The sequence below is a fragment of the Hydra vulgaris genome, chromosome 03 (genome assembly GCF_038396675.1).
Source record: "Hydra vulgaris chromosome 03, alternate assembly HydraT2T_AEP".
NCBI lineage: Eukaryota > Metazoa > Cnidaria > Hydrozoa > Anthoathecata > Hydridae > Hydra > Hydra vulgaris.
This window is the reverse complement of record NC_088922.1, coordinates 60,453,830-60,480,375: the sequence shown is the minus strand read 5'-3', so window position 1 is coordinate 60,480,375 and position 26,546 is coordinate 60,453,830. Positions and strand designations below refer to the sequence as shown.

The 26,546-nt window shown below is 26.8% G+C and overlaps 1 protein-coding gene across 1 annotated transcript; it reads right to left on the bottom strand.

The window, feature by feature from the left end:
* Positions 1–1,494: 1,494 nt before the first annotated feature.
* LOC100201982 (transcription factor SOX-18) lies at positions 1,495–24,952 on the bottom strand. Its single transcript, XM_065793872.1, has 2 exons — positions 24,321–24,952; positions 1,495–2,864 (listed from the first exon to the last, which is right to left on the bottom strand). Exons 1-2 carry the CDS (start codon positions 24,743–24,745, stop codon positions 2,075–2,077), a joined length of 1,215 nt encoding a protein of 404 aa, XP_065649944.1. The 5' UTR covers positions 24,746–24,952; the 3' UTR covers positions 1,495–2,074.
* Positions 24,953–26,546: the final 1,594 nt, after the last annotated feature.

Genomic DNA, 26,546 nt, shown 5'->3' with positions numbered 1-26,546 from the left:
AAAAGGTAACGGATGTGCTACGAGGTAGGAAGGGGGGTAGGAGGTCAAAAAATGTCAAAGACAACGTTACATAATTCATGGACGACCCCTTAGCGTAAATAAAATAAATTGTTAAAAAACTTCTCAAAACAAACTTTAGTTTAGTTTAATTAAAAGAAATCGTTAAAAAATACATTGCATAAAATTAAAAAAAAAACATTTTTCAAATGGACTAAAAAAGTAAATCAATATATAATATATTTAGAGAAATTTTTAAAAAAGCAACACTAAAAAGTAAAATATAAACTTTTTCTCAGGGCCTAAGGTCTTTGCGTACGTACACAACATGAAATATCCATTAATGTCAATGACTAAAAATGTTGGGCGCCCAAGGTTTGAATGGTAAAAATATTTTATGAAGTTATGAAGACTACTTAAAAAAGAAAAACTTTCAGCGGCGCCCGAGGCAGCTTGCTCTGGTTGTCCCTGCCTAGGGATGGCCCTATATATATATATATATATATATATATATATATATATATATATATATATATATATATATATATATATATATATATATATATATATATATATATATATATATATATATATATATATATATATATATATATATATATATATTTGTAGTTATAAGGTGCTTCAAGAAGTCCTCACGGTTTCATTACAAAGCACCGCGGATGTTCCAATAACATGTTAATAAATGTTCCAGATAACAAAGAAAAACTATTCAAACTAAGATGAGTAAAATATTTATTAGTAATATATAGTAATATATTTATTAGTTAAATTTTGACAAATATTTAAAAAGTTTTTCTCTAACACACACACATACACACACAGATATATATATATATATATATATATATATATATATATATATATATATATATATATATATATATATATATATATATATATATTTAAGTCCGTAGTAGGAATCAATGAACATTTTAATACTGATTAAGACAATCAAAATTAATTAGTTCAATTCAAAAAATAAGAGCGTCGCGGCGTGACAAATCGATGTCACGCATTAATGCGCGTATTTTGAGTTATATTAGTTTACTTTTATTTTTAGAATGTAATTATCGTGAACTTTTGTTTTCTCGATTAAGAACGCATTAATGCGTATCATGGAATTGCTATACATATTACCAAAAACTATTTTTCTCCAAAAGTATATTAATTTAGATTTCAAAAGAAACGAAATTTCATAGAAAGTTTGAAAATATAACACTTTTAAAAAACATTCAGTTTAAAATTTATTGTAAAAAAAACCTTATTAAACAAAAATTGAAAAAAAAAACACCAATGAAGACGTTTTTTTCAAACAATTCTTTAAAAGGGTTGCATTTAAAAAAATCTTAATTTATGAAATCTCTATAAAATTTCACTTCTTTTGAGGCTTTTAATGTATATGTACCTTACTACCTCTGATTGATTAATATTATCATTTGCCTTAAATCGAGAAGTTGAATATAAATAGACTTTACATAAGTTATAATTTCTATTTATAAAATAACAAATTTATAAAAATAAAAGTATAATGTAAGCCCTTACAGTGTTATATAAGCACTAGGGTAACATAAAAAATCCAAATAATGTAAACACTTTGAACGTAAAATTAAAATTAAGTTGTAATATAAAAAATAAAATTAAAGATAAACAAATATCTAACAACTTTTCAAAATGAAAAAAAAAACTATCAAAAAATATGTAACATTTGAGCATACAATAGTAGTAAAAAACATTTTAAAAAATGTAATTTTAATCTAGGATCCTGAAAAAACAAGAAATATTTTGTTGCACCGGATAACTTTGTCATTTAAATAATTATTTATTTATTAGAAAAACTCCATTAGTTTATAACCCGTCTAAATAATACAAAATAAATTGTAACGTAAAAGCTTCAAGAAAAACAATGAACAACAACCTTTTCTAATCTTTCTAATTTAAAATTTTTCTGGCAGAAAACAAATCTAAAGTTTGTTAGTTTTTGAAAAATTCAAATAACTAAAGAAAAATATTTACACCCGTGTTTTTAAGATAAATGAATAGACTGATCTAGTATTTATTATAATATTTTTGTCTCTTGGTTATTTGGAGTTTGTACAATATGTTGTTGTATAACCTGAGACTGAGGCACAACTGTTATAGTGTTGGTTGCTCCCGAAGGAACTTCTCTTAACTGAAACGGAACAACATGACCATCTATTGGTCTTTGTATAATAACAATAGTTTCACCATCAGGTGTCTTAACAATAGTGTTTGTACTTTCTGTTTTTATATGTTGGTTAGGTTGCATATGCGATTCAATTGTTCTATGATCTATATTATGATAAGCAATAGGAATTGCCGATGGAGATAAAATATTACTTCCGGGGTATGAAGACCTTAAAACAAAAGCTGGAGTGTGAACACCCTGCACAGGAATAGCAATAGGATGAAAAATTGCAGTTGATGTTGCAGGCATCGGTACTGTAACATAAGCCGGATAATTTGAAGTAGGAGCTGACGTTGATTGAACAAGTGTAATGGGTTGGTTTGCGGGAGATACAATAACAGAGTTTCCATGATGATGAGCCATTGTTGGCGTAAAACCACTTCCTTTCTGAACAGCATAATATTGCATGCCATCTGTAGCATAAACAATTTGAGCTGCCTCTGCTCGTGGTGAGATCAAATTTTCATTTTCTGGTGCATGAACAATTCGAGCCCAATTAGAAGGTATTGTGTAAGGTTTACTTGTTGTAGTTGGACTCACTATCATAGTTGGAGTGCTATATCCTCTTTTAAGTCCTTTAGGTCGCCTCCTAGGTCGGTATTTATATTCAGGATGTTCATCTTTATGTAGTTTGTCAAGCCTAAGAACAAATAGGTAATGATAAAGGAACTAAAATGTATAATATTAAGTTAAAAAAATTTAATTAAAGAAAAAATTCAAAATTTTACAACATTTAATTCTCATTAAAATTATAAATTTCAAAAAATATATATATTTTAAAACAAAAACAAAAAACTCTATTTGTTGTTTATTATAATTAGTAACTTTTAACTTTTAGTATCAAACATTTTTGGTTGCCATTATTAAAATTTGTAAATTTTTTACTTATAGTAAAGACAACTTCTGCATTTAAATTTTCTGAAACACAAATTCTAAAACTTTGGAAAATTTAATAACTATAGTTATGAAACATGTACTTCGTGATTTCTTACAATAACCTCTTTGAGTTTAGGGAGGGTGACAACTCAGGTTTTCAGAAAAAAATCCTGTAGTATTCTGCATTAAAAAAAAAAACATAATCACATGACAACAAATAAACTACACATGACATAAAATTAGTTTATGATTAAGGATATAATAACTGGATGTATTACAATGCTAAAAGTTTATAGAAATCATATTTTTGGCAGTTTTTAAATTGACCTGTCATAAACCACCAGAACCAGTTAAAAAGCATTATGCTATGATATATTGATAACACATGTAGAATAATGCAATTTTTATTGGGATTTAATACAAAACTGCATTTTTATTGGAATTTAAGGAAGTGAATTATATATTTGTAAAAAAAAAAGAAGCTTTATTAGCCTTTGTATGTTTTTTTTGTCATGACAGTCATAACAGTGATGGTTGTAACGAAAAATCAAATGTTTAAAAACAACAAATAAAACGACACAATCAATGATGTAAGAAAAAAAGTATAAATGATTATTAAAAACCATGTATATTTTGCTAAAATAATGCACTATAGCATTATCAAAGTTCTTAACAATGGGTATACAATATGATTTTTAACACTACCCAACAGAACTGTAAATAAGCATCAAAATATGTTTATACAACCCTAGCAACTATAAAATCATAGTATGGCATGATAAAATGATTTTTTTTAATAACTTTTTTGCTTTAAAGTATTTTTAAATAGTTATAAAAAAGAATATGTTTTTTCATAACTTTTTTGCTTTTCCTCTTTCTCGCGGAATCGCCCATATATATATATATATATATATATATATATATATATATATATATATATATATATATATATATATATATATATATATATATATATATATATATATATATACATATATATATATATACATATATATATATGTATATATATATATATATATTTAAATATATATATATATATATTTAAATATATATATATATATATATATATATATATATATATATATATATATATATATATATATATATATATATATATATAGATATATATATATAGATATATATATATAGATATATATATATAGATATACATATATATATATATATATATATATATATATATATATATATATATATATATATATATATATATATATATATGGGCGATTCCACGAGAAAGAGGAAAAGCAAAAAAGTATATATATATATATATATATATATATATATATAAATATATATATATATATATATATATATATATATATATATATATATATATATATATATATATATATATATATATATATATATATATATATATATATATATATATATACATATATATATATATACATATATATATATGTATATATATATATATATATTTAAATATATATATATATATATTTAAATATATATATATATATATATATATATATATATATATATATATATATATATATATATATATATATATATATATATATATATAGATATATATATATAGATATATATATATAGATATATATATATAGATATACATATATATATATATATATATATATATATATATATATATATATATATATATATATATATATATATATATATGGGCGATTCCACGAGAAAGAGGAAAAGCAAAAAAGTTATGAAAAAACATATTCTTTTTTTATAACTATTTAAAAATACTTTAAAGCAAAAAAGTTATTAAAAAAAATCATTTTATCATACCATCACTGTTATGACCGTCATGACAAAAAATGACATATTTGAAATTGTCGAGGTTCACCGCATTTAAGGTCAAAGCATTCCATGGGTTGACAACACGGATGGTGAAGAAATTGTTTCTTTCTGAGCAGTTTTGAACAAATTGTCTTTTGAGTTGCTTTATGTGTCCACGCCGTTGATGACTCTATTACTCTTTGTTCGGTTGACGTAGAGTGACTGAGAAGTTAACTTTAATATTTAAAAAAATTAAAAACTACCAAATGCGCGTTTGCTTTTTTTTCTACTATTGAAATCTTAAATATATATATATACATATATATATATATATATATATATATATATATATATATATATATATATATATATATATATATATATATATATATATATATATATATATATATATATATATATTGTAGTATAAAGTTTCGTTTTAAGTAACATAAATAATTTTGATAGTATTTCATAAAACGATCGTCATGATTTTATTTAATATTTGTTCAGCATTTGCCGGCAAGAGGCATTAACATTATTATCAATTAAATAACATTAGCAGTTTATAAAATGATTTTAAATAAAAATGAATGAAAGATATAAAATGATACAAATGAGATATAAAACGTGCACCATTATTTAAAACTAATGTATGTAACTAAGAACATTTTCTCCTTTTATTTCATTTAGTTTTCTCGTAACCTTTTCCCGCAATTTCTGAAGTCATAGCAATGAATGAGTTTTTTTTAAATAAATTTCAAATTACCATTGCGAATTTGCACATTTTTTATGTTATTAAATTGTAAGAGAACCATCAAACATCAACACTTCAAAACGGAGGCGACTAAAAAGAGACAAACAACACTTTCATTTTTAACGCAAGCAGGATCGAAATTAAAACCACCTGTTAAAAGGAAGAAAAAACTCAATAGTAGAAAATTACAGCTAACAACAGCTCAAAAATGGGTAAACACTACTCTTGCAAAATATAATGCAAATGAATGACTAGAGATATTTAATAATGGAAGTTACAGCATTAAAATGCACTGTATGTCGTCAGTATACTAAACAAATTGATATTTTTAAAGGATATACGCCAGAATGGGGAAGCGATGAAGGTAGTTGTAGAATACAGCACAATGCCGCAGTTGATCATGCAAATGGTTTGCCACATCAAAGAGCCTACGAATTAGCAATGAAAAGTAAAGGAATGGATGTAAGCGAACGAAATGATAAATTAAGCAACCTGCAGAAAAAATGCGGCAAACTTATATTTTATCGGGCCTGAAAACCATGACCACGAAAGATCTAAATTTAACAAGAAAAAATTTTTAGGTAGCATACTTTATTTCAAAGAAGAGCTTCGCTTAGCCTATACCCTAAAATACTGCGTTTGGAAGAAAATCATGGTGTAGAGTTTGGCCAAGCATATAGAAATAAAATAACTTGTGGAACTTTTATTGATTACATTGGATTGAGTTTGTCAAATATTCTCAGAAATAAATTATAAACACGAAATTACTTCAGTATTTTAATTGATGCATCAACAGATGTATCTGTAATTGAAAAAGAAGCTATATTTATTATCAGTTTCGATCCTACTCCAATAGGAAAGATCGAGATATGCGTTGAGTGTTCTTTTCTTTCTATTTCTGATCTTGAATATGGAACATCTGAAGGAGTTTTCAATAAAATCAGTCAATCCCTTGAATCAGAAGGTATCGAAAATTTTGAAACTAAATTATTTGGTTATGGTGCTGATGGCGCAGCTGTAAATAGAGGAAGTAGGACAAGTGTAAATGTATTACTTCAGAAAGAAATTCCATGGATAACTTTTGGTTGGTGTGTTGCACATCGCCTTGAATTAGCGTTAAAAGATAAATTTGCACAAATAAAAGTGTTTAATGATATCAATAACATCATTTTGAAAATGTATAATATTTATAAAAATCCCCCAAAAAGTTACGACAGTTAGAAAGATTGTTGCTATCCTTGAAGAGGGTAATTCATTTGACATTGCAGGTGTTCGCCCCAAAAAAGCATCAGATATATTGGATTTTTTTTTTTCAATTTTATCTATAAAAAATACTTTATAAAATAATATACTTTATTACATGCTCGTTTTTTTTATACAACAAAAGTTTTTTATAAAACAGTGTTTTTCATACAACAAAAGTTCTTTATAAAACAGTGTTTTTTATACAACAAAAGTTCTTTATAAAACAGTGTTTCGAGCAATAAAAACTTTTTATAAAATAAAATACTTGTGCAATAATAAATAGGAACACGATGGATTGCACATAAAATCCAAGCACTTGAGATGATCTTAGACAAATATGAGTATATCTCAAAAACATGACTGCAGATTTCAGTTTTACTCAAGCAGAAAGAGCAAAGTTTAAAGGGTATCACCAGGAGTGAAATCATGGACGAATACCTCTTTATATAGCATTATTCATAGAAGTTTTATCGCCAGCAAAGTTGTTATCTTTATCTTTTCAAAGCAACGAAATTGATTCCGTAGCATCATCTGGATTTATTGAACAAACTAAAAAACAGTTAAATCGCTTGAAGAAAAAATAATTTAATGATTTACCAACAGTCAAACAACCTTGCAAAAGTAACAAACAACACTGGAAAGTATTCATTCCAGGATGTTGAGCTTTATGACTTTACAAACGCACTAACTTTAGTTAAGAGTTCGAAATCAATGATTGTAGCGTTAATTGCCGAATCCATAGAAGAGCGTTTGGAAACACAAAATACAGTTCCTGATATGTATGGAATGTTAATCCTAAACACTGGTGGCTGGTTTCAAAATAACACCAATAATTCATTTGCTGATGATAACATCGAAAAATTGTATGAAATTTATAATATGCCATTACGTTATCCTGACTTCACTGGGAGTGTAAATAAAATGTAAGATGCTTGGCATAACTTAGTTGATTACACTGTCAGTATTTGGCACCAGATAAAACTGAGTACCGTAAAGTATGGTATCAAATTTTTTTGAGTTCTATAAAAAAAGATTGGAGTCCAGTTCTACTTCTTGTTGGATTATTGTTTGTATTACCTGTTTCGAACGTCTTTTTTCTCTTATGAATAGAATTAAAACTGACACAAGAAATCGCTTAACTAAAAAACGGCTCAATAATTTAATTTGGGTGTGCACTGATGAAACAAATAGTGAAGAACTTGATGTGAATCCTGCCATTGAATTATGGGCCGAAGATACGCTGCAAAAGTCTACACAAGAAAGTCGAAAAATTTATTCAAAAAAAGAAAAAAAAAGTCTTTAGATTTAAAATCGTCTTTCGATGAAACTTTGGATAATGAATCAGATGAAACGTATCTTTAAAAAAACATTTTTAAGTTACATAAAACTTTGTTTTTTATAACTGGCAATTATTATAGTTGTATTACATAAAACGATACTTGATTAAGTATTTAGTTTAAACTATTTTGGTACAACATAAAAATGTTTATTTTTTATTTTTTTTGTAAATAGAATACAAATAAAAAAGGAATACGAGTTGGTTCATTTTAAAGTATCAAGTTATTGTTTTATTTACAAAGTTTCGTCATACAGAATAATTGCTACGATAAAAATTTAAACCAAAAAAATTAAAATTTCGACTGCCCAAAAAAAAGCAATTGAACGTCAATTTTAAGAATTAGCCGGTCAGTTTGACCGCTCGCCTTTGATTTCTTATTTTCCACGCTGATATGACACAGACTGTGTAAATTAAATTAAAAAATCATTGCCCTACAGGGTAATGAAGAACTATAGGTAAACCTAAGTAAAAAATAAAAAATTCTTAACAAACACAATTTTGAGCTCAACTTTTTGAGCTCATGACTTATACCTTATCCCCTAAGCATTTTTTTAGAAAAACAATTCACAAAAATGAAAGAATATGAAATGAAATAAATGAAAAGCTATGAAAGAATATTAAGATCTAAAAAAAACTGATTATTATCAAAAAAGCATAGCCAGCCATAAAACATTATACTTAGTTTTATAATTAATCCCTTAAGTAAAAAAATGTAGTTATAAACTCTAATTCTTATTTTTGTAATTAAGGTATTCAGCTTCCAACAGGGACAGATATCCTGAAGCACATAGCTTACATTCAATCATTTTTGCCAATAACATCAAAAAAAACCACTAATCTTGGTTGTCTCCCTCAGAAACACTTTGAAAGATGTTCAATAGAATGTAAATACGACTGTATTTTGGCAAAGTAAAAAGAACCATGGATTAAAGCTGGATTTCTTATACTAAATGATCTAAAGTCTAACAAAAAATCTTTCAAATTTGAATATAAATAATGAATATTTAAATCTTAAGAAAGATGAAAAAAGGTGATCCACTGTAGATTTGGCAAAAATGAATTTAAATTTTACTTAAACAAAATAGTATGGGCTGGGATTCCTGATTTGCCATTAAAACGACAGAAAAAAAGATTAGACAAGCTTGAGGATTTAGAGTTTCTGAAGGACCAGTAAGGGGAAAGAAGATTTATGCTTGGATTAGATAATAAAAAGTACAGAAAGAAAGTTTGTATTTCTTCCTGTAACTTATTTATTTCATATTATTAAATTTTTTTGACTTTTTTAGACAACAGAAAGTATCAAAATGAGAAAGCTGTGTGTGAAACAATCAAAAATTAGAGGAGTCTAATTTTGAAATTAACAAAAATAATAGTGAAGACACTTCGTGTGATTCTGATTTTGATCCTGGTGATTGGTTTAAAAGAGAAACTTTTCAACAAAAAGTCGCAGTTATAATTGATCTAACAGATTTAAAATACAGCCAGCCTACATCAGCTAGAAAAATGAAACAAACTAAACATATTTGCATGATAGCAATAGAAAGCGTTGTTAGTCTTGCCTTCATTAAGATGGGTTGACGTCTGATGTTTTTATTACAATTCAGTAATAGAAAGCGTTATTAGTCTTGCCTTCATTAAGATGGGTTGACATTTGATGTTTTTATTACAATTCAGTAATAGAAAGCGTTGTTAGTCTTGCCTTCATTAAGATGGGTTGACATTTGATGTTTTTATTACAATTCAGTAATAGAAAGCGTTGTTAGTCTTGCCTTCATTAAGATGGGTTGACGTTTGATATTTCTATTAAAATTCAGTAATAGAAAGGAAAAATAGTTAGTAAAAGCAAATTTATTTAAAAATAATTCATTGCAATGGCTTCTCATCAGCGAGAAAAAGCTACAAAAAATATAAATAAAAAAAGTACATTTGGTTGAGAAAATGTTCTTAGTTACATACAAAAATTTTAAATAATAGTTTTGTCTCTGATTTTATTCAGAGGTAATTTTTTTATCTCTGCTCATTTGAAAAACTGTAAATATTAATTATTTATAACTTTATTAATACTTGTGCGCAAATTTTTTACTATTTAAACTTGATATTTAATACTAAGAAGACAATTGTTTTATGAAACACAAAAGTTACTAATGTTATATAAAACAAGATTTTACTAAACCATATGTTTTTAAGAATCCTATAATAGAAAATTTTAAATTTACCTATAAAGCATTCATTCATTTATTACATTTGCAGCAAAAACTTACGAAAAAACAAATAAAATGATTTAAAGAAAAAAAATAATAATAAAAGAAATAGTGACTAAATACATTTAAAAGAAAAAATGTTCTCAGTTAAATACAGCAGTTACTATATATTTTTATATTATTATAAAAATAATATATATTTTTTTTTTAATAAAACAATAATAAAATAAGAACTTCAATCATTTATGAAAAAAAGGTTTATTAAACCATTAAAATGAAAGTAATTTAAATAAGTAAATCAAAAAAGGATATAGTTTATGCTGCAATTTGTCAACAAAGCAAATTAAAGTAGCATGTCGCAAACAATAAAACTATTTTAAACGCTTATATAAAATTTTAATGGTTTTATGAATTTTTAGTATATATATTTTCCAAATTACATCATGATTATTTGTAAATCCTTGTTTTTCAAAATTCTGACTTTTTTTCAACCAATAACTCTTTTAGGGAGTTCAAAATAGCAATTTTAATCATTTCAGGTGGTCTTTGACTGGTAAAAAAATTTCATATTTATCTCAGTTAATGAATGCTAAACTTTCTTCATACAAAATTTTTAAATTAGAACTTGGTGATAAATAATTTTTTGTCTGTAATCTTGAATAATTTGTATAATGGAAATTTCTCAAAGCTATTGATAAATTAGTCTCAAAACTAGTTTTTTTTGTAAGGCTCGTGTCTTTCTTATCAGATAAAACTTTAACATTTAGAGCCATTTTTTCTAAGAATCAGGCAAATTCCTGAAACTGTGGAAGTGACCTCCTCCAAATTGCTTGAATTTTTTATATATTGATCAGAATATAGAGAAAACCTGTTAGGGAAAAAAAAAAAATTCAAAAATGTTTCGTTCACTCGGAATCTGGGCTTAAATTTTTGAGATTTTTTTAAAAATTTTTAGAAATTTAGTTTTTGCCACCTTTGAACCCATTTTTTTGGCAAGGCAAAAAGTTGCACATAGCTTTTGTAATTAATATCAGACGTAACCCAAAAGCTCTCTCCAAAAAATATAAAAAAGTTGCGTGACACTGTGCGGTTGGCTAATTATCATAGTTCAAAAGTACAAAATCAATCAGTTTTGTCAACTTTTAATCGAAGTTAATTCTAGCGGCGAAGTGTTGCACACAATTTTTCTTTTATGATTTGAAATTATCAAAGGTATTGAGTCTAAAAATGCAAAGAAAGTTATGTGATACCTAAGGCCTATTAATATATTAAGGCTTGAAATTGGAAAAAAATGTTTTAGTATACTTACAAAATGAACCATTACGGCAGAGGCGCTTAGTTTTGTAAAAATGTAAACATATCCAACTGTCAATACAAAAAGGTCCTAACATAATAATAAAAAAAATTCGTGTGATTTTGTCACACGCATGATATAACATGAATTAAAAACTGAACAAAAATCTAACATCAAGATAACTATATTGCTAATTAAATAAAACATAAATCAAACATTTAAATGTTTTTCCATTTAAAAATTAGTTTTTCATTTATTAATAGAGTCATTTGCACACATTATCCACCACATCACACATAATTTCTACTCTGCTGCAGTAAGTTTCTCTAAGAATAATGATATGACTGTATTATAGTCTTCTTCGGATAATGAATAATTGCCACAACCACTGATTAGAAAAGGAGCATTTACTAAACAGATAATTTTATCAGTTTGGTTATTTATCTCCTCGGTAGTAACTGGCCAGCGAAAAGTATTCTTCTCTTGCCCGTTAATCATACAATTAACTCTGATCCCAGTTATAGATACCTAAAAGTATTAGCGCAACATTTAAAATAATATAATAAAGAGTTTATGATTTGTTTAATTTTGCTTACATTCAATAAAACTTGTAAAGTCTTATATAATGTCATTCTGAAATTATTTTTACATTTTATTTATATTCCTTTTATTTTAGAGCACTGTTTTGTAAAACAAAATAAAAACTTGAAACTAATATATACTTTGAATAATATTACCTCCACAATATATCCAATATTCCATTGTTTTTCATATGCAACAGCAACCCAATCATTCACTTTCCATACAAGACAAATTTCTTTTGCAAGATTGGCGATTTCTTCCTCATATTTATTATCATCTTCATTGTCTCCTGCCAGATTAAAGTCATCATTTTCGCCATAAACTTCTTTGTTATCGTTAATCTGACTATTTTCATTATTTTCTGTTGTCGGTTCTACCAGCTTACCTTTTCTTTTCAGGTTACTAAATCTATAACAATATCAATTGTACATATTTTTAAACATATGCAAACAAACACACAAAATTATAACTTTCACCTAAATTTTAATTTCATATTTGTAAAAGAACTATTTAACAGTCAGAAACATAATCTAATTTGCAAAAGTTTTGATAGCAACAATGCCTACCTTGAAAATAAAGATCTTATCTGTTGGCTAGTTACATATTGATCAGGCGGAAGTTCTCTCCTCAGCTGCATGTGAACCTGCTCAGGGCTCATTTTATTACCTGATTCTTCTCCACGAATAAAGTATTTATACAACAGTTCTTCTGCTGATTTGAAAATCTAAAAGAACTTCGAACTGGTAATGCCCAACCTTGCAATAGAAAAATGTTCATGCAATGTGGTTTGTCTTTTACGGAAGCACTGTTAGAGGATGAAGAAATTGGCATATTTAGTTGTGAAGTAATTTTCATCTTATGAACAAACGAGTTGCGAACTTTATCCAATGATGTTAATGATTTCGGAACTGTATGAAGACCGGATAGCATGTGTTCTTCTAACTCAGCATCGCTTTCAAATGATAAAGTACAATTCATTTCAGTGCAAAATCTTAATGAATATAATTGCCTGTCACTTCTTTTCTGCTTTTCCTTAAGTGACTTGTTACGCTTAATTGAATTATCTGTTTTGCTATATGGCAACAACAACTTAATCGAGGGTTGAATTTTAAGATTTCCATACTCTTGTTCAATTCCCTCACCGATATTGAAATAACGCCACATCTTCATACTTTTCTCACCAAACTCAAATGAGTGATAGTTGCTAATGTTCTTAATCTTTGGTCCAGTAACTACAGTTTTATCATTGCTAATTTGAGCAACTGCTACTTTTGCATCTTTAGCGCCAAAACTATAATGCATAGCCTTGTGTATATCTTCAGCAGTCAAAAGATTATTACCAGAGTCAACGTAACTCCTTAAAATTGTCTTTACAACTGCACTCTCCCTGTCACATTGATCTTTTCCACAACAGGGTTCATTATAATCATATCTCAGCAACTTTATATCTCTCTCTTTGCATACATTGTAGATTGCTTCAGCTGAAAGATTTCCCTGATAGCAGCCGGCATTATCAGATTTGGTAAACATTTTCTTGATATGCGGTTGATCAATTCTGAATTGGTCTAAAACTGCAGTGGCTAAAGAAACAACATCACCTATTCCCTGATCACACCTATACATTGAAGTAAAGTAAACACGTTTGAATAACTTTCCTGCTATTTTTATGAAGAATATATCCACATGTAAACTCATTCCTTTCTTGCCAAAATACTCTCTTTGGCCCTCTCTGTATCGAACCGGAAGAATTTTTTGACAAAAATCTTTAAGCCAGAAAGCAGTTTCATCGTTTAATTGCTTAAAAGCTTCGATTTTTGCCTTTTTCTGTTGAGAATCTCTCATCAGGTGTTTTATGTAGTTGAATACATCCTTTACAGCAATTTCCAAATCATAAATAGAATCAGCATCGTCAGAATTTTGAATTGTTAGTTCTTTGATCATCTCGATAGCTTTGCACAAATCATAGCAATCGGCACATACCACTTCTGATATCTCTGTGTTGGATTGAAGATTTTTTTCAGATGGATCTGATAAGGCATGTTTTGAGCTATGAGAAGAAATGTTTGAGTCATTGACACTACAATTGGTTTGATAACTTGTTTTCAAATACCTTTTTCCTTTTTCAAGGGCAGCTTCGAGAGATTTAGAACTAAATCTTTGTGCCAATTTTTGTAATGTTTGAAAACCATTCATGCCTGAAGCAGTAACATCATCTAATCCAGCTAAGCTTTTTCGACTTGAAGGTTTTATTGCATGCAATACTTTCCACAAACTTGAATCAGATAATGGTATATAATTGTTTTCACTACAACTTTTTCGATAGAACATGATAGCGTGGCTATATTTTGTCGTCAGTATTGCATGCACTATCTTTTGTTCTTCACCGCTGTCGTATTTTAATTTGGTTATTCCATAAGCAACATCATGCAAAATACCGCTTGTAAATATAAAGTCTAAGAAATGTTCACACTTTGTTTGATCAAGACTAGATCGGACGAATACTTTCTTCTCTGGAAATGTCAACCCTTTATGAGATGCATGCCATTTTCTTGCTGTTTCTATACGATGTTTGGTACACTCAAATGTGTTCATTATAAACTTTTTGGTATACTTGGTATGGTCTAATAATGAGAGGATAACTAACTTTCCCATGAAATCACTTTGCTAATATATTTTCTGAGCACGAATAATTTCAATTGGGAGAGGGCTATTTATTTCATCAACATTTTTACTGTTAAGAAAATCTATAAGTATTTCCTCTTGTCCAGGAGCAACAGCTTCCGCAAATTTTTTCTTTAATAAGTTTTCTAGGCAAACATACTTGCGTTTTAACTTATCTTTAGTAGTATCTTCCAGATATTCGAACTTCCTTTTTAATCTAAATTTTATTGGACTTGCATTAAGAACCTCAGTTACACTCTCACGGCTTCTTAGAGATTCGTCCAAAATCTCCTGTGAAACATTAATTTCACCGGGATCAAATTCTTCATCTGGAGTAGCAGGTGTCATATATGTTTGTCCTTGTTGCGTTTGTGTTTCTGTACATAAATTGGCGTTTTCGTTGACTCTAGATAAAGCAGTTTCTTGCTTTAAATGGGTAAAACACAGCATTGCACCAACTGAAAATACTTCATTGTATCGCTTTGACATTAATATGACGACATGTATTGGTGACGCCCTTAAAGCGGGAGATTTTTTTCCTTTTATATTTAGATGGTGAGGATGAAAGCATGTTTTTGGAGGACTCCATGCAATACCAAACGTGTACCGGTAAAAAGCACATATTTGTTCATCCTTTTCAAGATTTCTTTTAAGTCTATTTGCAATAAGTCCATTTTCTTCCCAAATATTATTATCGTTTAATCGCATGACCTAAAAACAATTTTTTAAACAATTATTAAGTGTGTCATTTAAAGCATTGTTTATAATCTGACTCTTCACGAAAAATGTTTACAAGTTTGAAATACATTGTTGTTATTATTAAAATACAATATTACAAGAGTGTGATTAATTTAGTGATTATTTATTAAAAGAGTGAGGAATTAATTAAAAGAGCTATTTTTTTTTGTTTAAAGAACTTTGTCTCAAAATCTTATTGCAGAGAAGTTATAAAGTATGTAATTATAAAAATTATATTACAGTCTGCGTAAATTTAAAATACATAATTACCTTTAAGTTGATGAGGTGTTTCTTAACATCAACATCTCCCAGCTGATGAATGTAGAACATTTTGTTTATAATTTTATGTTTTTTGAATGATCCACAATTTCCTTTTGAAAAGCAACAACAGTTTTCATAAAAATATTTGTTTTGTTTCATACTCAACTAAAAACAAGTTCTATTTATGCAGTACCTATTTCTCAATAGCAATGATAAAATATCTACTCTATTTATGCAAATTTTAAAGATCGTTAAAATAAAGTTAAGACATTTTTATGGTAAAGTAAACAACCGCCCACTAACTTGTGTCTCCACAATCGTGATATCAGCGATTTTTGTTCCATTCGATCACCACAAGTTATTTGGTTATGACGTAAATTTAAATAATTCACTTCTGATCATGTATTGTTTTTTATTATTATTTATTTCAATTGTTATGATTTCTATATCATAGTCAGAAACGCTTAAATTTTTTCACATTACGTGCAATGTTTTGTGTAATGCTAAATGCTAATTTTTAATGATAGAAATTTTATTGTGAGCGAAAACCTCATCTGTGTGTCCAAAAAAATATCTCTTCGTACTTAATCATTTTTAACAATTTGTACCTTTATTTTTAACTTAATATCTAAAGATCACACGAATTTTTTTTATTATTATGTTAGGACCTTTTTGTATTGACAGTTGGATATGTTTACATTTTTACAAAACTAAGCGCCTCTGCCGTAATGGTTCATTTTGTAAGTATACTAAAACATTTTTTTCCAATTTCAAGCCTTAATATATTAATAGGCCTTAGGTATCATATAACTTTCTTTGCATTTTTAGACTCAATACCTTTGATAATTTCAAATCCTAAAAGAAAAATTGTGTGCAACACTTCGCCACTAGAATTAACTCCGATTAAAAATTGACAAAAGTGATTGATTTTGTACTTTTGAACTATGATAATTAGCCAACCGCACAGTGTCACGCAACTTTTTTATATTTTTTGGAGAGAGCTTTTGGGTTACGTCTGATATTAACTACAAAAGCTATGTGCAACTTTTTGCCTTGCCAAAAAAATGGGTTCAAAGGTGGCAAAAACTAAATTTCTAAAAATTTTTTAAAAAATCTCAAAAATTTAAGCCCAGATTCCGAGTGAACGAAACATTTTTGAAATTTTTTTTTTTCCCTAACAGGTTTTTTCTATATTCTGATCAATATATAAAAAATTCAAGCAATTTGGAGGAGGTCACTTCCATTGACTGCCTGATTCTTACAAAAAATGACTCTTAAGGATTTTTGGTTTAAATATTTTTGTTTTTGAACAATTTTTATTGGGCTTCAACCTAGATTATTTATAGTTTTAAAATCAGTTTCCTACAGGCTTTATAAAATGATCACGCAAAAAACTTGGTGTAACAGTTGCTTTCGTAGAGGAAATGTTAACAACTCCATCATCTAAAAATAAATAATGCAGTTAGATTTAGTAAAATTCAACTATTTTATCTAAAGAATTATTTTTTAATTTAAATTTAATTATTTAAAAAACAACCAACCTTTAACTTAGAAGCAAACTAAATTACAAAGAAAATCTTTTTTCTTTTTCCTTCCTCACTGACATAATTTGAAGAGAGTGATGTGTTACAAAATTTCTTTAACACCATTTTGTATGCAGATAAGCACGTATTGCTTAAAATATTTTAACAAAAGCTGCTACACCAAACTAAAAGTAATTGCGACCCAGTGCACTTAAATATTTTAATTATAGTTTATTGTTGTTTGCAAAAAAAGATTATGTAAATCATTTTTTAATATAATTTTTTTCAATATCAATTTTGTTGTGTGGGCAAGCTTAACCATCCGTATGTCATGCTTAATTTTTTCAAATTTCCCACGCTTACCTGCATTTTTGAGATGAAATATTTTGGAGCAATCAATCACTTTTATTCAAAATTGACTTATCAAGGTTTTGGCAACTATAATGTTCTTTTTTACCAACTTCATCTTGACTCCTGTATCTTCTTAAAGTTTATTTTCATTTATAAAACTTGTTTAACTGTAATTTTAACTTGAAGTTGTTGATAATATGTTGACTATACAAAATCTTTTTTCATATGGATTTTAAATGGATCACAACATTTTTGAAGCCTATCTTTATATCTAGAAATACATGCTACTTATGGGTATTTAATTCCTCATTTAAATTAATAGTGTATTTTATTCTTTGAGTTAAAATATTTAATTTTTCAGTGTTTACAATAACTTCTAGTTTTGTTTTCTTTACCACTCTACAATGAAATATTTTCTTTGCCACTCTACAATGAAATATTTTCTTTGGCACTCTACAATGAAATATTTTCTTTGCCACTCTACAATGAAATATTTTCTTTGGCACTCTACAATGAAATATTTTCTTTGCCACTCTACAATGAAATATTTTCTTTGCCACTCTACAATGAAATATTTTCTTTGCCACTCTACAATGAAATATTTTCTTTGCCACTCTACAATGAAATATTTTCTTTGGCACTCTACAATGAAATATTTTCTTTGGCACTCTACAATGAAATATTTTCTTTGGCACTCTACAATGAAATATTTTCTTTGGCACTCTACAATGAAATATTTTCTTTGCCACTCTACAATGAAATATTTTCTTTGGCACTCTACAATGAAATATTTTCTTTGCCACTCTACAATGAAATATTTTCTTTCCCACTCTACAATGAAATATTTTGTCAATGAAATATTTTGATACAATGAAATATTTTGATACAATGAAATATTTTGTCACAATTTATTATTTAGATTTTTCCCAAGAAACATTTTAAAAACAATTGTTATATACTATAATCTAAAAACAAACTTTTATCTATTTTTTTTTTTTTTAAAAAAAGGATAAAAAAATAATATATGCAGTTTACTACTTTATTAAAAAACAGTAATATAAAAACAGTTTACTTTATTAAAAAATAGTAAACTGTATTTACCATTTTTTTAATTTATTTAATGCAGTAGTAGACTATTAGCAGAACACTCGGCTCACAACCAAGAGGTTCATGGTTAAAATACTAGATACTAAAATCCTTAAAAACAATATTTATTAAAACAAATCTAAAAATACACAATATGTTAAAACTAGATACTAAAACTATAAAAATATATAATTTGTACAAAAATAATTATATAATATGTATAATTAAATAATAGTAATATAATCATAAAGCAAAATAAATAAAAGCACAAGTACCGCTGAAAGCACAAGTACCATTGAAAGCACAAGTACCGTTGAAAGCACAAGTACCATTGAAAACACAAGTACCATTGAAAGCACAAGTACCGTTGAAAGCACAAGTACCGTTGAAAGCATAAGTACCGTTGAAAGCAAGTACAATTGTTTCACTTCACTTAAGTGACACTCTTGTTTAGACGAACCAATTTGCTTGGTCCTTTGAGGGTTCAAGTTACCAGGATTTTACTGTATTCCAATATTATACCAAATAAACTGAATTTAAGACTCTAAAATTAAATACCTTTAAGACAAAAAATTCGACAAATAGTCTAAAGTTAAAGAGATACATTAGTGCCATAAAAAAAGATCTACAGGTCGTTTTTTTCAATTGACGACATATAAAATCAAGGTGCAAAGTTTCATGACTTATTTAAATATTTTCAAGGTTTACAAAGTCAATGGAATTAATGTTCATGAAAGGACTGTCTATACCATAATTAAACAACACAAGTTCATAATAAGCGCTATAGATAGAAAAAGACCATGTCATCCTGTTAAAATATTCGTCAAGAAAGCTAAAACCATTTTAGAACAAGTAACCAAAAACAACTCAAGAATTTTGGAACTTGCCAAACGTTTTATTTGCCAACTAACTTATATTAATAAGTGGAAAAACAATCTCTTGATATATTGCTAGAAGAAGTAACCCATTTCTGGTTAAACAAAAACTCAAATAAAAGAGAATATAATAAATTGTGCAACACTTTTTCAAAAAATTGTAAATAAATAATGGATGATAAAAGTTATTTCACTCAGCCAAAGTATTATTTAAATCAGCTGAAGTAAAATTGAAGTCAGCCAAAGTAAAGTTTAAAATAAAATGTAAAATAAATTGAAAAGTTTCCTTGAAAAAAAACTCCTTGTTTAACTAGATTTATCTCCTAATGGAATATTCAATTTGTATATTGTCAAGAGTGGGAATGCAACCAATCAGAAAATATATAGAGATAAGTGTTTGGCTACTAGGTTTCTTTTCATTCAAAAGTATCATTCAAATGACAATTAAACATTTTGGCCAGATCTTGCAAGCTGACATAATGCAGTATCTATTTTAGACTACATGATTGAAAATTCCATTGAGTATGTCAAATAATTGTTAATAAACAAGACAACCCTGTCATTTTGCCAGAGGCTTGACCCTGTGAGGACTTTTGGTTTATACTGAAAAGGAAAGTATATGAGAATGGCTAGAAAGATTAATCACTCCATCAATTTTGTCGGAGAATACAAATATGCCTCATTAAAGCATCAGTACAGGGCTTAATAGAAGATGTTAGAAAAAGAATTGATTTTATAAGACAATAATTTTATTGAAGTTACAAAATAAATAGTATTTACTCAATTTACTAAATTTAAGATATTTACTGAACTTATTTTCCTTGAAAAATAAATTAGTAAAAAACTTTAAAATTAGAGCAAAAACTTAGTGAACATCTGTTATATTTAGATGTTATTTATAAAACTAATAATTAATTTTGTCAATTAAGTATTGCTAAAAAAATGCTTAACAATTGATTTTCTGTGATTTTTTTTTTTTTTTAAATTATAAGAATACACTTGTCTGCAAATAAATATTAAATATAAAATGTGTGGTCAGAAATGGCGTCCAAGTGTACGCTATTCCTGACCACACATTTAATATTTTGTGACAACTTGACCACAGCTTTTTATTAGTCTTGAGAACATTTCAAAAATGCGCAAAAAAGCTTAACTTGACAATCATTAAACAATTTAAAAATTTTGACCAAAAAAAGGAACGAAATTTTTTAAAAACAAAAATTTAAAAGTAAAACTCAACTAAAATATAACAAAGCTCAAAAAATTATAACTCTACGAGTAAATTACATTTTTTTAATAGTTTTTAAAAGACAATTAAAAAATCATTATAATAAATTACATTTTTAAAATTGTGAACATTTAAAAAACTGTAAAAATAATTTATTAAAATTAACTCACAGAGTAATATTAATAATATTAATAGAGCTTTGTTATATTTTAGTTAAGTTTTACTTTTAAAGTTGTTTTTTTTTTTGTCAAAATATCTTTTCTTTTTTCAGTAGCAAAACTTATTTGAAGTTTGAGCAAAAACTTAGTAAACCCATTACAAAAATAATAACAACAATAATAATAATATAAAAAATATAAACAACAGTAATAATAATAATAATAATAAAAACAATAATAATAACAATAATAATAATAATATTAATAACAATATAAATAGCAATAACAATTGGAATTTTAATAAAGCCAATTATAACAAAATAAAAGAAACTAAGATACAAATAGTTCTTAAAACTAAAACTTAACATTTCTTCAAGATAAAATAGTCAACAACGTCAAAAAAGCTTAAAGATTTATAAAAGATTATGTAAGTTATATATATTCAACGATCAAAACTTGAAGATTTCATTAAAAAATTCTAACAGTATTTAGGGTAATAAACAACTAGTAAAGTACTGTCATGAAAAATTATTCAAAGACACTTAAATTTAAAAAACAAGATTAACAAAACTAAAAATATTGTCAATATAATATCTTTTAATGGTCAAGAGATTTATTGACAGACTTGTACTTTACCTCTAGTAATTTAATCTTGCCCACTTGATGGGCAAGATTCTACTCTTTTTGCAAACTGTACAGCTCTAGGAATGTTGACCAAGTATTGTTGCATGTTAGCTTGAATAACCAAGAATATTGTTATGTATTAGTTAGAATAGCTTAGAATATCGTTGTGTATTAGCCAGAATAACAGCCAATAGAATAGTCTTGTACAAGACTATTCTATTGGCTACATAGCTACATAGCTAGTATAATAAGCTATACATAAAGTAATACATTATGCAGTTGTGTGAGTTTTTAATTTACCTCATCACAATATTGTTAGCATGGGAAAATAACAATAAACTGCATTCTTTCATTTACCAATTTAATTTAAAAACTTTTTTTAAATTGATACTTTAAATTATCCAAAGTTTTAAATGTTGTCAGCTATATGTTGCCCACATACAGAGGCAATTTTATGTATGTGTTGGGGTAAGGTAGGGGGTGTTACACCCCCTCCCCTCCCCGAAGAAGGCGATTTTCAAGTTATAGTCAGTTTTTTTACGAATTTGGTCTGGTATTTGATGGGTAAATTTTCTTTTTGAGGATCTTTTTTTTCTTCTTCAAGAAGCCAGTCAGTACTTTTTTAGGTTTCACACCCTCCCCCCTCAATTTTTTTGTAGAATCGCCTCCGCCTACATATTAACTAATTTGTCAAAATCAAAAGCTTAGTGATTTATGTGTGTTAAAAGAATGTTGAAATAATGCTTTATACTAATTGAATTCTTAGATAAATTTTTTCCAAATAAAAAAATTACACATTTTCCAGTGGCTTTAGAAAAGCCAATAAAAATGTTTTTTTCTATAACAATCTTTCAATTCTTAACAAAATTAAAAACTAATTGAAATATTTTTTAAGTAAATGGTTTCATGTATTACACATAATATGCATTAATCTAAAGATTATCTAATCTTTAATAACCTTTTCTTAAAAATTATGAAAATAGAACAAACTTTTTTTATATATAAACAAATACAGAATAAACTACAAAGTTCAATTCAAACTCATTATAAAAGTTAAACTGCAGTAACAGTCAAAGTCAATTATCACAATGTCTAGCTCTATTACACACTAAAAACTATGTTAAAAAACATTTTATTTTTTCAAAAAGGTTCAGATATAGAAGTAGAAATAGCAACACAATAATTTACTCCACCAGTTCCCAATTAAAGTGTGTGTCAGCATTGTTGGCAGCCAACATTTTGAGGTAGAGCACATCCAATCATTGCACTGTTAAAAAAGTGCAAGAAAACACCTTCAGTACGTGGCCAAGTTTCAAAAGCAGCAAAAATTATAGCTTCTGATGTGGTTAAAAATAACCATTTGAAGATGAAAGATCCTATACTATTTTAGCATTAAGAATGAATTAACTGTTATAAAAAGTGTTAATTTCTAAAAATTACTGTTATGCTTTTTATTACTGCTCCTGTTTCAGAAAAATGAAAATATTTTTGATTTTGTAAACTTTCTTTGAGAGGTTTTATTTAGTGTTTATTTAAAGAAAGGTTTTATAAACCTTCCTTTAAAGATTTTCCTGGTGAAACAAATGTTCTTGATCTTTTGCCAAACATGGAGTTGCACATTTCAGATTTACCAACAAGATATTTAATAACCATCCTTAGTCACAGCAACTTTTTTTCTTTAAAAGCTGGTCAAACAAATCCAGCACCTAAAAATATCTCTTAAATATTTTTTTTTCAAAAAAATTTACCTCAAAAATAAAAAATTTAATTTGAAGGTGAAAAGCTTATTGTTGCATTTTAAAATTCAATGCAGTCAGAAAAAATTCTTTAAAATGTCCTTAACTCCAAACAAAACCCTCATTTAAAAATTGTAATTAAACAGAAAAGGATGATAGCAAAACCTAGTGAAAACTCTTTCCAACTCAACAAAAGTAACAAAAAAAAGTTTCAGTAGAAAGGATTTTGTTACACTTTTTTAACATTTACGAACACCTTTAAAATTTGTTTTCTAAATTTGTAATTCTTTATTAAAGCAGTACAAATATTTTTTGAGGAATATTATTTTTACAATAGTTGAAATTTCATGCTTACATGTTAATGCAGAATTATATAGTTGATAAATATGTTTGCTTGCAAAGTCAACACAAAAAAAGAAAAATTGTTTTTGCTGTTTAATGTACAAACATTGACAAAGGGTTTTTTTTTGTAGCATTCTGTAGCCACATCTATTTGTATATTATTTTGTTTTTTTTTTATCAGGTTTTAAGCCAATATACCCATATTGCCGTATTTAAAGTAACTAAACTTACATATACGCTTTATGTCTTGTAAAAAAAAATTCACTCTATTCTTATTTTTAACTAAATTTTTCAATACTGTTAATGACTCATTTGTTGTTTATATTTTATTTAATAAAATATTCTTATACTCAATCTAATATTTTTATATTTAAGTACAAAGCATAACAACTATAACAAACCGTGATGCCTCTAACACGTAAGGCTGTTTTTCATCAGGTGACAACATTTTCCATAATTTACCAAGCATTTTACTCAAATGAGCATTGTGAAGATGAGGATATTTCTCAGCAAGTTTTTTTCTAGCTGTTTGAGCCCAAACCATAAAACTATTCATGGGACGTTTAACGCGGCTGTTTTTTGCATCTAGAAATTCAGTTTCTCCGTGTTCAGAGGTACTTGACATTGTAAGGCGAAGTAAAGCATCGTCACACAAAATACCTTCTTCACCCAAATTTTTAAGACACTGAGCAGCTTCAGAAAGTGAAATTGTTGTAGAACCATAGCCTTCACCTTTTCTTTGTTCTTGAGAAACTGCATGTGTAATATTATTATTTTGTATCACATGTGTCGCGAAGTTTGAATTTGTTTCAGAGGCTGCCATCATTTGTTGTTTTCTTCGTTTAGAGTTTTTGTTTTATTCTGACAATTCTCTTTGCAAATAAAATTGATTGATAATACAATTGGTGAACTATATACGTTTCGTTTGTTCACAATAGATTTGTTTTGATTGTTTTTTGTTAGATTATAAATGTATTGTTTTCACGCGCCATCTTACAAAGCCGGAACAAAAAGTCACGTGGAGTTCAACAAGAGATAAGAAATGGATTGTTTGTTTACTAAAGAGAACATTTTAAAATATTGGCTTGCTCAAAGTTCTTAATACAACAAAAGTAGTATTTGTAAAATAACGGCGTATGGAAAAAAATTGCGATACGTCCCGAAACTATAATAAAATGTTTTCAAGCAATTTTTTCTTATTACAAATTAATTTAAATGCATATATAAATTTTTATTACCACTTCAAGTTTCCAACTTATGTAAAAGCAATAACGGAAAACCAATATATAGTAACGCGACACCAGATATAAAAGTTACTTAAGTAAAGATATGTGACTGAAAATAATAGACCATTTTCGTACAAGTTTAATATCGTCATGTTAAAAAAAATAATTGCTTTTATTTTATAAAATTAAAAAGTATTGAAAATTTATATTTAAGCATAAGTTATCTTTAAGCTAATAAAGATTTCATTTTTCAAGCAAAATAAAAAAATGGCAAAAATAGAAAAGGAATTATGAATGAAAAACGTCTGTTTTAATTAATGAACAAAGTTTTGTTCAATAACTAGTTAATTCAAAATAAAATAACAGTTGACTGTGTCAACGGTGAAGTAACACCTAATGGAGTAATGATGAAATAACAGCTGAACGTGTCTTTAATGAAGGGAAAGAAGTAAGCTTTTTCATGGATATAAGACGTTTTTATTGTACCGTTATTTGAGGCTACTTCTTACGGTGGGTTTACATTAGCCGTCAAGGTTGTGTATTCATAACGTTCAAACACGTTATTCTATATAAATCATCTTTACAATAATAAGCTTCATATGCAAAAGTTATGATTACGTCATCTTGCTCTACAAAGTTGAAGTAACCGTACGATACGGTATTACTTTATAAGTTTATCAACAAAAAGTCTCATACGCTGTTTCCCTTTTATTAAAAAACGTTGTTTTTAAGTTACTTTTTGTTTAGAAATTAAGTTTATGTAATTTTATTTTATAATATTTAACGTAACTTTTTTTAAAGCAACGCGAACTTTTTCAAAAACGTTTGTTTTTTCAAAAAAGTGTTTTTTTAGCTGATCTTAAAAAAGATATTTTTCAAAAATATATTTTAAAAAAGATATTTTTCAAAAATATATTTTAAAAAAGATATTTTTTAAAAATATATTTTAAAAAAGATATATTTCAAAAATATATTTTAAAAAAGATATATTTCAAAAATATATTTTAAAAAAGATATATTTCAATATGGCTAAAAATTTTTTCATCTGTGCAAATGTGCAATCCATAAAAAAGATTTATTTCAATATAGCTAAAAAATTTTACATCTGTGCAAATGTGCAATCCATAAAAATAATCCTATGAAGTTGTTAAAAGAAAAAATATATATATCTACTTTGTAACAGGGATTATTAAGCACCTTAAAACTGATAAATATATATATTTAAATGCATCAATTAAATGCAAAAATCTTTCTCTTTTTTTTCTTTTCTTTTTTTAAATCCTCGCTTTCAACATAGCTCCAAGCAACCACTATTAGAGTAAAAAGTTACTGGAAAAAAAAAAGAAAATTGTAGAGCAAGAGAACGATTAACAGACGAATTAAAAGATTGCAAATTATATG

Bases quoted from the DNA above. Each gene is read 5' to 3' on its own strand.
- LOC100201982 (XM_065793872.1), bottom strand. From the start codon at position 24,745: ATGATGGCAGCCTCTGAAACAAATTCAAACTTCGCGACACATGTGATA. The intron at 2,865-24,320 runs GTTTGTTATAGT...ATTTGTTCTTAG, and splicing joins TACGTGTTAGAGGCATCACG to GCTTGACAAACTACATAAAG.